The 15,676-nt window shown below is 44.4% G+C and overlaps 1 protein-coding gene across 1 annotated transcript in view; it reads right to left on the reverse strand.

The window, feature by feature from the left end:
• LOC119399668 (rac GTPase-activating protein 1-like) overlaps nt 1-15,676 on the reverse strand; it is a 40,525-nt gene that overhangs the window by 3,767 nt on the left and 21,082 nt on the right. The window contains 2 exon segments of the mRNA XM_049417455.1: nt 3,453-3,559; nt 5,421-5,659. Of these exon segments, the coding sequence (XP_049273412.1) occupies nt 3,500-3,559; nt 5,421-5,659 (299 nt within the window). The 3' untranslated portion in view covers nt 3,453-3,499.

A 15,676-nucleotide genomic window follows, 5' to 3' on the forward strand; every position in this document is an offset into this window, starting at 1 on the left:
CGCCGTAGTGACAGGCCTCTAGCATTTCGCCTCCATCGAAATGAGGCTGCCATGACCGGGATGAAATCCACGACTTTCGGATTAGCACCACTGCACCACCGCGGTGGGAGAACACCAATGTAACTAACTGTCACACACAACAAACTAAATCTAAAATTAGTAGGCTGCTCTTAAAGAAGAGGCGTGGTATGTTACGGAAAATGCACAGCAACACTGCGCCACACCAGTTCACACCACCATAGAACTTGAGCAAGTTTTGAAAATATACATTTCAAATTTCAGATGCACTGATATACTGGTGCTATGGTGTTAGTGCAAAATTTCAAAAGTTTAACTTTCACACTCACTTTGACAGTAATGTATAATATACTAAATACAGCTTTGAAATAATTAGTGTACGTTATTGTAGCGGTAATTTTAAGCGTCTTATTATTTAACCCCTTGATACGCTTTGCACACATTGTGTACGCAACTTGTTTTTGCTAGATATGTGTCGACTAGTGGCTAAGAAAGAGCAAGATATATTGAGGTTCGGATGACTTGTACCTCCTGCGTAATAAATGTGTCTTCATTTAACTTCATTTTGTAATGTACTGTTGCATATGATCACTTTGCTGAAGTTACTATTTGACGAGTTGTCTGACGTGCTTCTTTCCGTGAGCCACGTCAAAATTATAATTTTTCTTTGTTCGAAATAAGAGCACAGGGTAAGGCAAAATTTGAAAAAAAAAGCTTTTTTTCATTGCAATTTGGGCACATTTTTCACATTTCTGCTGTTCTTAAAAGGTATTTTTCTGTTGCTCAAAAACCAGTTTTTCTAGAAGCAAGTCGCGAGCGAACGCACATCCCAGGACAAGCCCATCGTATGCGCTCCGTGCTTACGGTCCATTTTTCTGAAAAAAACTTGGTGTACGAAAGCCAAAATGCTTGTTTGGAGCCAGCTGTATATAAGCAGTTGTCACATAACTTCTAAGGCAGTCCGAAGACGCTGTGTACCTTTTTATTCGCACTTATTCTTAGGAGCGTGTCTATTCAAACACTTTCAGCTCCTAGCTTCATTACACCTTGTGTCTGTCGTGCCTGTCGATAAGTTGAGATGCTGCGGGTAAAGAAGCTCTTCAGCAAGTGTAAATTTCGTGCCAACCAATACAGCTCTCTTGTAAATGAGAATAAATGTCGGCGACATACTGAGGTGCTGCACGCTGAACCAGCAAGCTTTTCATCGTTGAACCTCGCAGCCTTCTCAACGTCCTTCGAGGCGAATCGCGTGCAAGGTGACAACGGGTAGGATCCAATGGCCACTAATATTGTTTGTGGTGCAATTGGACCGAACTGCACGTGCAAACTGCGCGCTGCAATTGTTGAGCTAATAGGAATTGCGTCGCAGAGTCCTTGCTGTCTTTGTTTAGGCTTCATAGTTTTATGGACTGCGACATTGGATGTAGTTCTTTCGTTTAATGATGGAAGTAACGTGAAAGCCAAAATTCTGAAATAATTAGAATTGAAGGTTAGCCGAAATACAGTCAATTTGCTGGAAAAAGTTGACCACAATCAACGATACATTGCGGACAGAGCAGTATGACAGCTCACAAAAGAAGCAAGGCAAGCAATACGATAGGCTCGAAAGGGAAAAATTGACTTCGGCAATGATTACCAAGCTCGTAGCTACTAAATGAAACAGTTCAACAGTGTTTGTGGCAAAGTATGTTCGCTTTTCAGCTGTTTTCGAACTTTAAACTCGATTATCTCAAAAATGTTTTTTATCACTTAGGTACCATTATTTCCTACGTATTCCAAGATAACCAACCATTTTTTTTCTTGTTTTCTACATAAATGCATAGAACTACTGAAGCAGAAGTGAAGTTATACACACGGAAAATTTGGGGAAAAATGATATATCAATTATGTGGATACCCCTTTTAGTCACTGAGAAAACGGTACCTCAAAATGGCCCTGTGCCCTTAAGCGAAAACGAAATGTCACTATATTTTCACTATATTTCTAGCCCGAGATTCAAATATATTTATGCAAAAACGGAAGATGAGTGGCTTCAGAGTAAATAGATATTTAATTAAAATTAAGATTAATTACTATAAAACGCAGAAATCAATCTATTGTCTTTATTTTTGTTGCAATAGAATACAAAGTGCCCTGAAACAATGTGTAAACTTGATCTATTTACAGACAATTCTTCAGAGGTCGCACCAGGGTTGCCACTGACTTTCGAGTAAATGTCGCCAAACAACGAGCAGAAAGTCGCCAAAAGTCGCCATTTTTTTAGACATTTCGCCAAAAAAGTCGCCATTCTAGATGTGTGCGGCATATCCTAGTAATAGGAATTTTCACTGATGTATAGCCCCGTAGAATACAGTGCCATTCAAAGCCCTTAAAGTATCTTGACATTTCTCAATGCCAGGCGCATCGCCCCTTCACCATGAGAGTGCTTGGTGCACCTGGTTCTCCGACTAGCCGCAAGATGTGCGCGGAGGCGCAAGTATGAAAGGATAAAACGCTCATGATATCCTTCCATCCCTGTCTGCTCGTTTCAAAGGTAAAAGTGTGGCAAACCTTGGGCGAAAGCCGCGAAGGCGTTGTTTGTAGACAGCTTTACATCCCCTCATATGAAAAAAAGAATTAACAGGTTTATTGAAAGTAGTAAGACAGAATTCTTACAGGTATCGTTCATTAGTGTGTCTTATACATTTCAGTGTGAACTAATATGATACCGGACGCCACTGTCCCTTCCATATATAATCACTTATATCTACCCGCGTCAATCCAGTGCGTTATAATTGAACAGGTAGACATTGTAAAATGTTATATAGCAATTGTTTGATTGCACACGCTCACCGAGAACAGTAGAAAATGCCTAAGCAAATAATTTTTTATTGCACGAACACCCGCGTATCCGCCCATCTTCGCTATACGAGCTCGATTAGGGGATACTGCAGCGTGAATAGGTCGCCAAGCTATTCAGAATAGTTGGAGCTTTGGCGGAACAAATGGCCGGAACACACGACCAACCCGTCATCTAGCCCCTTCAGAAGCGAAACTTTAGCGAAGCTCTGAAGCACCTATATGAATCTAGATGAATTGAGGAAATACACACGAGTTACAGGACGGACATACAGAACGGCGCGTAATGTGCACCTCAAAACCCAGAAAAATACAGAGAATAGTGCCGCTCATTCGTTCGGAAGGCACTGAGCTTAGGATGCATAACACAGTGGAGACCTAAGCTTAAAATCGCCAAAAATTCGCCATGTCGCCATTCATAATTTTAGGTCGCCACAGGCCTCTCAAATTCGCCAATTTGGCGAAAAGTAGCCACCATTGGCAACCCTGGGTCGCACCTGAGGGTTAAACATTTTCAAGTCATAACCCTGTACGAATTCTATTTAGATGTAAAATGAACGAAATTGAATGACCAAATTTAGGCAATGGGAGCTCACCAAACACCGGTTTCTCAGTGCCAAGGGCTTTCTTTTTTTCCACTGCGCTAGACGTTCAATAGCTGATTCCAGTAGTCTGCTGGCAGCGACAGCAACGTCTCCATCACCTGAATGAAGTGGAATGCAAAATAATGCAATATTTGCTGAAGCCACATGCGATACAATTCGTTTTTTTCCAACAAAAATATTCTCCCACCAAAAATTATCTGAGCAAGTCCTTTCACGCACGGATGGCATACAACGCTGTAATATTTTGTGCTACGGAATGCGAGAAAGAAAACAAACTGATTGAGCTTTTTCTATGCCTAGCTAATTTCTTTATATTCTCTAAGAAAAAATAGTTTTGTTTGGGCGTGCATAAAACGAAAAATTTGAAATTTAGTTCGCTAAATTTCCACTTGTCTGAACGCGAGCCTATGCAGCGGGTGGTGCCAGTATGTTTTTTTTTTTTGCTGGGGGGAGGGGTTACTCACAACAGGAGAGTTCCTTTGGGGGGGGGGGGGGAGTAGTAGGGGCAGGCAAAATTTGGGGGGGGGGCGAAGGGGGGTCAAAATGGAGTCAATAGCAGTAGAATTTGCAATGAATAATTGTTTCCTCTAAGGTGATTTAATGTTTCATTTTACGGTCCCTTTAAAACTGTTAGCTTTAATTACAACCGCATCAGAGGAAGGAAGGAGATTTTAGTCTTCGGATGTTTGTAGAAAGAAAGAACATAAATGTGCGATGGTTTTGCGTGATGAAATGCAGTCTTTGTGAAGGTGGTCGACTTAAAACAGGACGCTGATAAATGTTCATGCTGTAGTACAGAATGACGTAAAAGTTGGCTGAGCTTTAACTCCGGTAAACCTGGTTATGACGAGGAAAATGTATGTTTGGCTTGGTTTTGCAAAGGCTATATGTACACACGTGACGATTGCAGTAGCTTCGATCTTGGCACGCGTTCGCGCTTGGTAAGCTTCTCTACAACGTACTCATCTGGCCTCCATTTGCTTGGGTGTTTCAGCAGGTAACTTTGCTTTTGCTTGGCATTTCGCAGCCTGCTGTCTAGCTGTATCTATTTGACGACTGAACTCAGCCTGTCACTTGCTAATGTGCATGCACAGATGGCGGCAGCCGATGCGTCATCCATGCACTGATGAAGCACTGACCAAGCACCGATGACCAAGCACTGGTGAAGCAGCCATTAATCTTTCGCCTAGTCACGTAGTACCACAGCGAAGACTAAGCGCAGCTGCCGCGCCCCTTCAAAGCAGATCACGTGGCGCGACTTGGAGCGAGAGAGACGCAGGGACGAAAGAGCAGCTGTGGCTGTAGCGTCCGAGGAGGCCAAGAGCGTTCTCTTATTTCTCTTGCTCACGCCGCGAGTCATGCAGCTCTTTTGCCAAGGCTACCAGACGCGCTTGGGTCGCTCAAATTACGTGGTTACATTCTGACGTCATGGCATTACATCGTCGCTTGGTCATAGGTGGACCGACCCTGGAGGCACGTGAGGCGCAGAAAGCATCCAATGCCTCCGGTCCCGGAGGAAGTGTGAAATCATGCTACGTTTTTTTATATATATAAATAAAAAAATAATTACCATTGCTTGGTGCAGAAAGTTTTCGGGGCTGGGAGATTACAATCGATTGAGAATGAAAAGTACAAGACGGTGGCTTCCGCCTTCCAGTCGTCTTAGGCGAATGCCAGGGGCGTAGCCAGAAATTTTTTTCGGGGATGTTCGTGCGGGCTTTTGTATGTGTTCGTGTATTTCTACACATGCAAAATTGAAAATTTTCGGGGGGGGGGAGTGGTTTCAACCCTCTCCCCGCCTGGCTACGCCCCTTGCAAATGCAAAAGGACCCCGTGAGTTTCTTTTCATGGTGGTGCTAGCGCTGTTTTTCGGGAGATTTACGGCATTGCTCGGCAAACCACGAGAGTCGGCAGGCATGCGTATGTACTTGCACATATTAATAAGTTCTTGTCCCGGACCTGGTTCTGCTGCTCCATCTCAAGTAGGAGGTTGGGCACCGAGGCCATGTCGTTGACCGAGCACCCAACCACGGTGGGTGCAAAGACGCGTGCCAGGTTAGACAGAGGCATCTTGGCCTCGGGGTGAGCGGCGACCGTCTGCAGGTGCAGCACCAGGGCAGCCAGGGTGTCCCGGTTGGCCGGAGGAAGCTGCGTCACCGCCTGCCACATGGCCCACACCCGGTCCTCGTGCTCAAGCTCTGCACGACCGAGAAAACCAAAAAGAAAAAAAAAATCTGGTGGCATTTAGCTGCACGATTGTGATAATTCTAACTTTTGCCGCAAGGGCCACATGTGGCCTGGGAGCACTAGTGAACTATTAATCAAAGAGTCATCAACGAGTCGTGATTTGCAGGTATATAGCGGTAAAAAGGCCCAAAAACGGTCGCTGTAGCATTATTTGCTTTAATACAGACGTACACTAAGTGATGAAGACATAAAATTAAGCCACACTTTTTAAATTTCTTAGCAAAAGCAAATGTTCCAATTCTGAGATGTCCTATGATGACCACATCTAAGGACTTACCTGGTGAGCGTTGATGAACGGGGATGATGAACGCATTGACAAACGACCGAGGAATCATGACGGAGGTGATGAATGCGTCGAACATGATAAAGGCCTCATGAACGATTACGATGATTGAACGCGTTGAACATGGTGCTTAATGCGTTGTTGATGATGAGCAACGACGATGAACGAGTTTCACCGTGTAAAACTCATGCATGTGTTATCGCTCGGTGCAGGCCATGCCTGAATGTACAGGAATCTTCAATGATTCCAAATGTTCCACTCAGATGGCACACACAATGCGTACAGTAGTACATTCTGAAACTTGCGTGGGCACCAGCGTTATTAGCGTTGTGTACAATGACGCATGTATAAAAGCAGACGCTGTTCATCGAAGATCGGATTACCATCAAGCAATGACACTGCCCGCCGCTATCACTGTGCTGAGGGTGTTCCAATGCTGAGCATAGGTCTGCCAGATAAAGAGTTCAGCCTTTACAGGTTTGACTGCTGCGTTCTTCACTGCTACAACAACAAGACGATATATATGCACTCGAGTTATGGTGATGGATAGAGAAATGGGGCTGTGGGTAACGCAGTGTAACAAACGAGTGACGTGATAATTGAAGGTGTCGGCAGAGACTGCTGCCAAACTATCATCGAGTACAAGGGCCTGGAGGCACCCGCTCTCGACTTCATCACAAAGACCCCTCACAAGAGGACATGTAATGCATCTCTTTTACTGCATCAACACTGAATATGACAAATCAGTTCTGCGAAAATCCACAAGGCCGAGGAGGGTTCATGAAAGCAAAAAAAGAAAAAAAAAATGTCATGCACACACTGTCAAGCAGACAAGTGTTGAACACATATGACGAGCCTAGAATCCTGCCTACACAGTATCGAAGTGATCAGCGACACACACACATCTGGAATTTCGTACAAAAGCCTGCATTCCCGTCCTCTGGAAGAAGTCTCACTGTTAGCCAGATTGTCAAAGTCACACACGCAAATGCCCGTATGTAAGATGATAGACATTTAAGCCATCAGTAAGCATTTGTGCACAAATTTTTCCAATACTGTAATAAAGTTTTGTTCATTGCTTGATTGATTGAACCGCCTGCAACACCTGATTATGGAACGAGACTTTGATAAATCATCCAATGTGGAGCGCTCATACAGTACTGCCACTGTAAGTGTAACGTGCATCGAACAAGGAAGAGAAGAAAGGAAGCCGTGGACTCATTATGTGAGCTCAACTAGGCGCAGTAACACACAAAATGAAACGCTAAAATTTAGGGCTAAGTGATGCTCGTACTTTCATTTCCAGTGCCTAGATTTAGTGTCGCACCGGCGTAATTTTGACTAACACTTACATCAGAGACGTTAGCGGCCGGATTTGCAGCGACATGACACTTATCACGAGCAATTTCTTATAGCAATCGTTATGGTAAAAAAAATCACAGCATATCCACGGAGTGAATGATGATGAGTGGGCGAAGCTGCGGAGGTTCATCGGTAAACCGCGAATATTCCGTGAATTCTGCCCAGTACATCATCACCGACGTGAGATCGGGCGCGTTTATACTAAAGGTTCGATGAGAGTTATGACGACTTGCAGCTCACTTTAATTTTACATGTACGCTGTGAATTTCCATTGTTTAGAAAACCATTGCTTTAGAAAACAGCTGGCGTCTTTCGTTAAGCAGCTGGCGTCTTTTCGTTTTGCTTTAGAAACATCTGGCGTTCTTTCGTTTTGCTTTTAGAAAACATCTGGCGTCTTTCGTTGGTTTATTTCATCAATCAACGGCGTTTTGAACAAAATTTTTATTGTTTAATCACGCACAGGAGAAATCTCACCAGGCACTACCTTGGAGGTAAGCAATGGCTGCTAACTGGAATGAGAGACAGAAGAAGTCGGCTTTTAGCTAACACTTACACTTCTACTTCTACTAACCTTTCCTACTGGAACATGCCAATGGCTGCTAATCGGGAATGAGAGACAGAAGAATTCGGCTTTTAGTTAACGCGCACGCTGCGAATTTTTTATTGTTCAACAACGCACAGGAAAAATCTCCCACCGGCACCACCTTGGAGGTCAAGATCTGGTACTAGCGTTACGACTGGTTACGCACTACTACTACGACTACGAGGGACGAACGGGTGCCGCCTTAAGGAGCTTCGCCCCTAAAAAGTACAATCTCATTTAAATTTACGTGTACTGTACCTTAGCTTCGGTGTAGGAGGAGAGAGGAAGGAAAGAAAGGTCATTTTCAAATGCTAGCTGATGCAAAAAGGGAGAGTCTATAGACTATTTTACGGAGGGGTTTCGGTGCCGCCATGCCGGTCTGTTAACCTTGCCGTGTTTTATCTAAACAAATAAGCGAACAGTGTTACGGTAGGCGTACATGAAATCTGTTGGGTTGGTGCATTCGGCGTTTCTTAACTTTATCAGTTCGCGTCAGGGGATAAAAAAATAAGAAAACATTCGTTTAACAGCCCATGATGGTGGCGCCCATATGCCTTACGTAACATAGTCAGGGATGCTTTCATCCTGAAAGCCATGGCAAAGCAAAACTTCAATTTTTAAGGCAGAGTCCTTGGATGCTTCATCAAACGCGAAAATTGACCGTCGGCATCGTCAACACGCGATGCAAAACATCATGTGAAGACGTCACCATGCGACGTCATCATGACGTCGCAGATCGCCAACATTTGTGACAATATCAGGACCCCACTATGACGTCACTGACTGGGCGTAGGAAAAGAATGCATGTGATGTAACCATAGGTCGGCAAATAAATTGGAGCTCACTCAGACTTACTCAAGAAATATATTTTGCTCTGAGGGCTCACTCGAACTCAGACTCACCAAAATTTTCCTCAGTCAGACTCACTCAGACTCAATCTCACCAACATATTCAGCCGGACTCACTCAGACTCACGGCTCAGCTGAGTTTGAGTGAGCCTGAGTGAGTCGACTCGCGAGTCCGTTGGCGTAAATTTAGCTTTTTCGATCATGGTGTCGATCCTCTTTAACGCCAATATCTCACATAATCGGTGCTCTACAATACGCCCTTTGATCTTGTACCTTCAAATACGAGTTATCATATATCATCATATATCGATCTAGTAAGGACATTTTTATGAAATACGCAATTCAGAAGAAATATTTTTATCAAGAACTTCCCATGAAAGAGTTTGCGGGGGGATGTCATGGCACCCCTTCCCCTAACTCACGCCTCTCAATAAAGAAACTTCGGCAGATCCCACTTACCGTGGGAGTCGATGTTATGCGAAGCATGCGGCGAGTAGATGACTGTGGCGTAACTTTTTTACTGAGCGACACGTTACAAAATGACGCTAAAGATTTCTATAAATTTTATACGCACACATATATATATATTGAAGAGCCGCATATGTGTTATATAATCAGTTGTTTACGGTTGGGTAACGCTGCCAATGGCAACGTGGGTATTACCAACACCAGAAGCGGTAAGCTGATATGTAGTGCATATACGTGTCCCGAGAACGCGCGCACGTTTCACGAACCCGTGTGCATGTGTACAAGAAGTTCTTGACAGTTCATGAACAAGGGCATCATCACCGTGATCTGTGAGCACCAGCAACTGGTCACGACATGTTATAGGATCCGGTCGTGATCGTGGTGACGAGGGGTCCATGTGTGGTGAAGTATGTGGTATAGTAGAGCTGTTGGAATTCGTGTGTGCATCGGTCATTTCGTCGACAAATTGTCTGTCGACAGAGCCGGCGACATGTCGGAACCTAAAGCCACCCTTCGCGTTGGAGAGGTATAGGCCGTCGAGGCTGGTAGACCTGGATAGTGCTACGTAGACCAACATCAGTGGATGGTGTTTGTCGTATTCGTAGACTACCTGGGCGTATGTGGCCTATGTAGCCTAGTCTACAAAGCGGCTGTCAATCAATCTGGCATCATCCTCGGTCAGCATGAGGCCATCGCCCAGTCTCGTAAGAAATGAAGAGGACACTGCGTCGTTCTGGTGGACGAAGTGCACTTTACGTTGCGGTGATGTGGATATCATATATAACTTTCAATAATATATTCCTCCGGGGTCGAGCAATGCTTCAATATAGCTTGCTGAATCATAGGAATACAAACGTAATGTTTATTTGACTGCTATAAAAGCGGAGCCAACACTGGAACTACAGACGTTAATCTGATATGACGCCTCTATCGTAGGGGTACACATCGTAGGAGTATCATGTAGTGTTTATTGCTTTCTTGTAAAATTAGATAGCCAGCACCACAACCACAATTGACGTTGCACCGCTTTACGTCTGCATAGGCTGTTTTTCGAAACGAGTTTATAGACCTGGCGTGGCTCTGTGGTAGAATATCTGATTGCCACGCAGAATTCTTGGGTTCGATTCCTGCTGGGATCCTAATTTTCATTCTTCCCATTCGTTGAGTCAACGCTGCCGATGTTGGTTTTCCTTGACGCTCTAGCATTTAAGTTACCAATGTCTGTTCTCGCCGGTCCTGGGTAGATATAAACTGTCAATCACCTGTGGCGCATACCCGTACACCGCGGCCCGTGGTAAACGGGTATGTGCCACACGTGTCTAGTGGAAAGGGTTTGACGACGTACGCGACAGGATTTTAACGTCATTCATGTCATGACCTGGCAATCATATTCGTTAAATCCTCTTACCCTCCCATGCAAATTTTGGTCTACACCAAGTTAAGGAGGCGATCATGAGAGCACCCAGACGTAGGCGGCTAGATAGATAGATAGATAGATAGATAGATACGTAGATAGAAACGCTCAAAGTGCCAGAGGTTCGCTAAGAAATGCTTCGCATTTAATAAATAGTGAGGTGGCGCATGGATAGTGTGCCGAGATATGCGCGAATACAGTTGAGTATAAACGTAAGCCGACATAAGGCTGATAGTAATGCTGAAGATGAGTAGGTAGGACCGTAAGTCGGCAACAAAAGGTGCCGCTCATTTGGACTCACTGAATAAATATATTTTGCACTTAAAGCTTACTCGGACTCAGACTCACCAATATTTTCCTAAACTGGACTCACTCGGACTCACTAAAATTTTCTTCAACCGGACTCACTCGGACTCAGACTCACGGCCCGATCTGAGTCTGAGCGAGTCTGAGTTAGTGAACTCATGAGCAAGTTTGCCGACCTATGGATGTAACGTGACATCACATGATGACATCACGTGACATCGTCGCTTGGTTAAAGGTGGGCCGACATTTGGCAGCAGCGGTTGCGGTCGCGAACAAGTCGCTAATCTACTGCTACTTTCGTCACAGGACAGCATATGCGGAACTGTCTACGAGCCGAAGCAAGGAAAGGATATCGCCTCTGCACGTATCGCCAGTATCGCCTCTGCACGTATCGCCTCTGCACGTATCGCCAGCGGACCGTTTCGTCACGACAGTGATTGGTGTGCTGCGCCTGCCCTCTACCGGCCAAGTTCCCGCATATAAGCAAGCATCGCTGGAACCGAGTCACATTTGGCAGCAGCGGTTGCGGTCGCGAACAAGTCGCTAATCTACTGCTACTTTCGTCACAGGACAGCATATGCGGAACTGTCTACGAGCCCGAAGCAAGGAAAGGATATCGCCTCTGCACGTATCGCCAGCGGACCGTTTCGTCACGACAGTGATTGGTGTGCTGCGCCTGCCCTCTACCGGCCAAGTTCCCGCATATAAGCAGCATCGCTGGAACCGAGTCACATTTGGCAGCAGCGGTTGCGGTCGCGAACAAGTCGCTAATCTACTGCTACTTTCGTCACAGGACAGCATATGCGGAACTGTCTACGAGCCGAAGCAAGGAAAGGATATCGCCTCTGCACGTATCGCCAGCGGACCGTTTCGTCACGACAGTGATTGGTGTGCTGCGCCTGCCCTCTACCGGCCAAGTTCCCGCATATAAGCAAGCATCGCTGGAACCGAGTCACATTTGGCAGCAGCGGTTGCGGTCGCGAACAAGTCGCTAATCTACTGCTACTTTCGTCACAGGACAGCATATGCGGAACTGTCTACGAGCCGAAGCAAGGAAAGGATATCGCCTCTGCACGTATCGCCAGTATCGCCTCTGCACGTATCGCCTCTGCACGTATCGCCAGCGGACCGTTTCGTCACGACAGTGATTGGTGTGCTGCGCCTGCCCTCTACCGGCCAAGTTCCCGCATATAAGCAAGCATCGCTGGAACCGAGTCACATTTGGCAGCAGCGGTTGCGGTCGCGAACAAGTCGCTAATCTACTGCTACTTTCGTCACAGGTTGGTCTTATTTCTCCACCCAACCATACTTTTAATTTATTTTTTTTTGTTCTGTGAATACCGTTGCCGCTGCTGCCCAATCGTGTGCTGTTGTACACAATGCCGACGAATGCTGAGTTGGCAAAAGAAATAGAGTGTTTACGCGCTGAGGTCGCTGCGATGCGTGACAGCCTTAGTATGTTCAACGAGCTTGTCGAGAATGTCAAGAAGCAGAATTCCGACCTCGCTACTGAAAACAAGGCTTTGAAAGATGAAAATAAGCAATTGCACGAAGGGTTTCTGAACTTGAACAGTACTCCCGACTAAATAATGTAGAGATAAAAGGTGTCCCTGCAACAAAAGGTGAAAGCTGTCTGGCAGTTATTCAGTCCATGGGTGATGCTGTAGGATGCAAAATGCACCTGAGGATGTTGATACTGTGCATCGTGTGCCAGCCAAAAAAGACACCAACATTATCGCGCGCTTCTGCTCGCGAGAAAAAAGACTGAGTTCTTGAAAAAAGTACGCAAGGCTCGCTTGACGACTGCGGCCCTTGGGTTTTCCCAAAACAATCAGAAGCCCTTATATGCAAATGATCATCTCACCCAAGAAAGGAAACGGCTGTTTGCACAGGCACTTGAACTGAAAAAAAGCAAAAGGCTGGAAACATCTCTGGACTGACCACTGCGTGATTAAGGCCAGAAGGACGGACGACAGCCGCGTCTACCGTATCTCTAGTGCGGGTGACCTTGCTGTTTTCGCCTAGCCTACTAGTGTTGCTATTTACAGCTTCGTATTTTAAAGCTGCACAACAATGTTTTCTTGTCAAGCTCTGAAAAAACATTTCAATGATAAAAACTCAAAACTATCACTGATACACTTGAATAGTTCGTAGTCTACGTAAAAACTACAACAGTCTCATTGCGTTTCTTTCTTTAATTATCACAATTTCTCATTATTTGTTTATCTGAGACGTGGTTGTCGCCGGACGATAGAAACTTGTATGCGCTATCAGGGTACAATGCAGAGTACTTCTATCGTGCTACACCACGGGCGGTGGATCCGCCATTTTTATTAAATCGTCATTGTCATACAAACGCCGCAGTGACCTTTCGTTTTCTAATATGTTCTGTGAATCTGTATGGTTAGAATTTGACAAGAATGTTTTCTCAGTCGATGGCCGGAACACTGTATTAGGGTGCATTTATCGTTCGCCAGCATCTTCACAGTCTGAGTTCTGTTTTCAGTTTGATAAGTTGTTGCACATTATTACGAACGAAAACAAAAATATCATCATCTGCGGAGACATCAACGTAAACATTATCGACCCTAGGAATCAGTCATGTTCTGATTATCTCGGGTGTTTACATGGCTACGGCCTTGAATCTTTAATAACCACTCCTACCAGATGTGACATGGCAGGATCTAATACAATAATTGACCACATATTAACCAATTTTGCTACGGACAACACAGAAGGAGTCATTGAGCACAGCATAACAGATCATTACCCTATATTCGTGACTTTAGGCACAGAAAATTACAAGTGTAAGGAACACAAAGAGAGGATATGTTTTGATTCTCAAAAATTCGTATCTATGGTACAATCAACAGATTGGACCGTCGTAATAAGTGAATCCTGCGCTGAAAAGGCTTATGAGCTATTTTTGACTACAGTTACACAATGCATCAATGAATGCACGTCTGTACATATCATAGCTCGTCACTTTAGTAATCCCAGAAAACCTTGGGTTACAAGGGCGCTACTTCGATGTATCTTAAAGAAAAACCAGCTTCACAAAAGAGTGACTTGTGAGCCATTTAACTCTGAACTTAGAGTTCGTTTCAAGAAATATTCCAACACGCTTGCAGCCGCACTTAAATGTGCAAAACGAGAATACTTCCAGAAAAAAATTTTGGATAATGGTAATGATACGAGGCGCAACTGGCAGGTCATAAACGAATTCTTAAATAATAAATGTCGTGAGCAGATAACGAAAATTAAAACTGATTCAGCGACATACAGCCATCCAACTGATATCGCCAATGCGTTCAGTGAGTATTTTAGCAGTACCTCTGAACCTCTGACAAATCCCCTATTACCAACATTACCTCGCCAGCCTTATTCTTTCTTCTTGCGACCTACGAGTGCAGAAGTTCTTCATGTTATAACTTCGCTCAGGTCCACAGGACCTGGCCTTGACTCTGTCCGCCCATCTCACATCAAGTTAGTTTCTAGTGAGCTATCTCCTATCATTGCAGATATCGTTAACAAGATGTTTAAAGCAGGCATATTTCCCGATTGCCTAAAAGTTGGTAGAATAACACCTGTTCACAAAAAGGCGATCGCAGAACTTCTGAGTAATTATAGGCCCATTTGTATTATTCCATTTTTCAGCAAAATAGTCGAGCGTCTTATGCATACAAGATTAATATCCTACCTGACGAAGTTTAATCTGTTGACATCTAAACAGTATGGCTTTCGGCCTGGCTATTCCACTGAGCTTGCGCTCCTAACCCTCACCGATAAAATAAAAGGGGCAATCGACCGAGGCTTCGTAGTTGGTGGCGTATTCATTGATTTAACGAAAGCTTTTGACACAATTAACCACAACATTCTTATACATAAACTTGAATCGTATGGAATAACTGGCCCTCCACTTCAACTTATCTCTAGTTATCTGTGCAATCGCACTCAAGTTGTTCAGATTGACGGTAATGTTTCAGCAGCTAAGAAAGTCAATCAAGGTGTTCCTCAGGGCTCGATCCTTGGCCCGCTGCTCTTTTTGCTCTTTATTAACGATCTGCCCAATGTTTTGACCGCTACAGACTGTATCTTATATGCAGATGACACGACCATTTTTACTTATGCTAATAATGTCGATGAGCTACAACGAAACCTTAACGTGGATCTACATAATATAAGTTCCTGGTGTCGAATGAACATGTTAAGAATTAATCCATCAAAAACCGTTTTTGTAGTCTTTCATTCCTTCCCGACTGTACTTTCAAATTCTATATCTGTGCGTCTGGACGATAATTTAATTCCAATGTCTGACAGTACAAAGTTTCTCGGTGTAATTCTTGACCGACATATGAAATTCAATCTTCATGCGCAATCACTCAATCGCAAGATAACCTTTGGAATACGCGCCATAATCAAAACTCGTTCATATTTTCAGCCACACATAATCCACTCCCTTTATCACGCGCACTATTCACAGCCATCTATCTTATTGCATATCAGCCTGGGGTAACACATATTTCACCCATCTCAATCAACTACAACGCCTACAAAATCAAGCACTTCGACTCATGACTTTCAGCCATTTCTTAACCAATGCAACGCCACTTTATCAGAATCTAAATATACATCCTCTTTATCACCTCTTCAGCTGAAGTTATCAGTTGTGATGTATAGGCTTTTTCGCAGGAATGTGCATAT

Source organism: Rhipicephalus sanguineus, chromosome 7 (assembly GCF_013339695.2).
Source record: "Rhipicephalus sanguineus isolate Rsan-2018 chromosome 7, BIME_Rsan_1.4, whole genome shotgun sequence".
NCBI classification, from domain to species: Eukaryota; Metazoa; Arthropoda; class Arachnida; order Ixodida; family Ixodidae; genus Rhipicephalus; species Rhipicephalus sanguineus.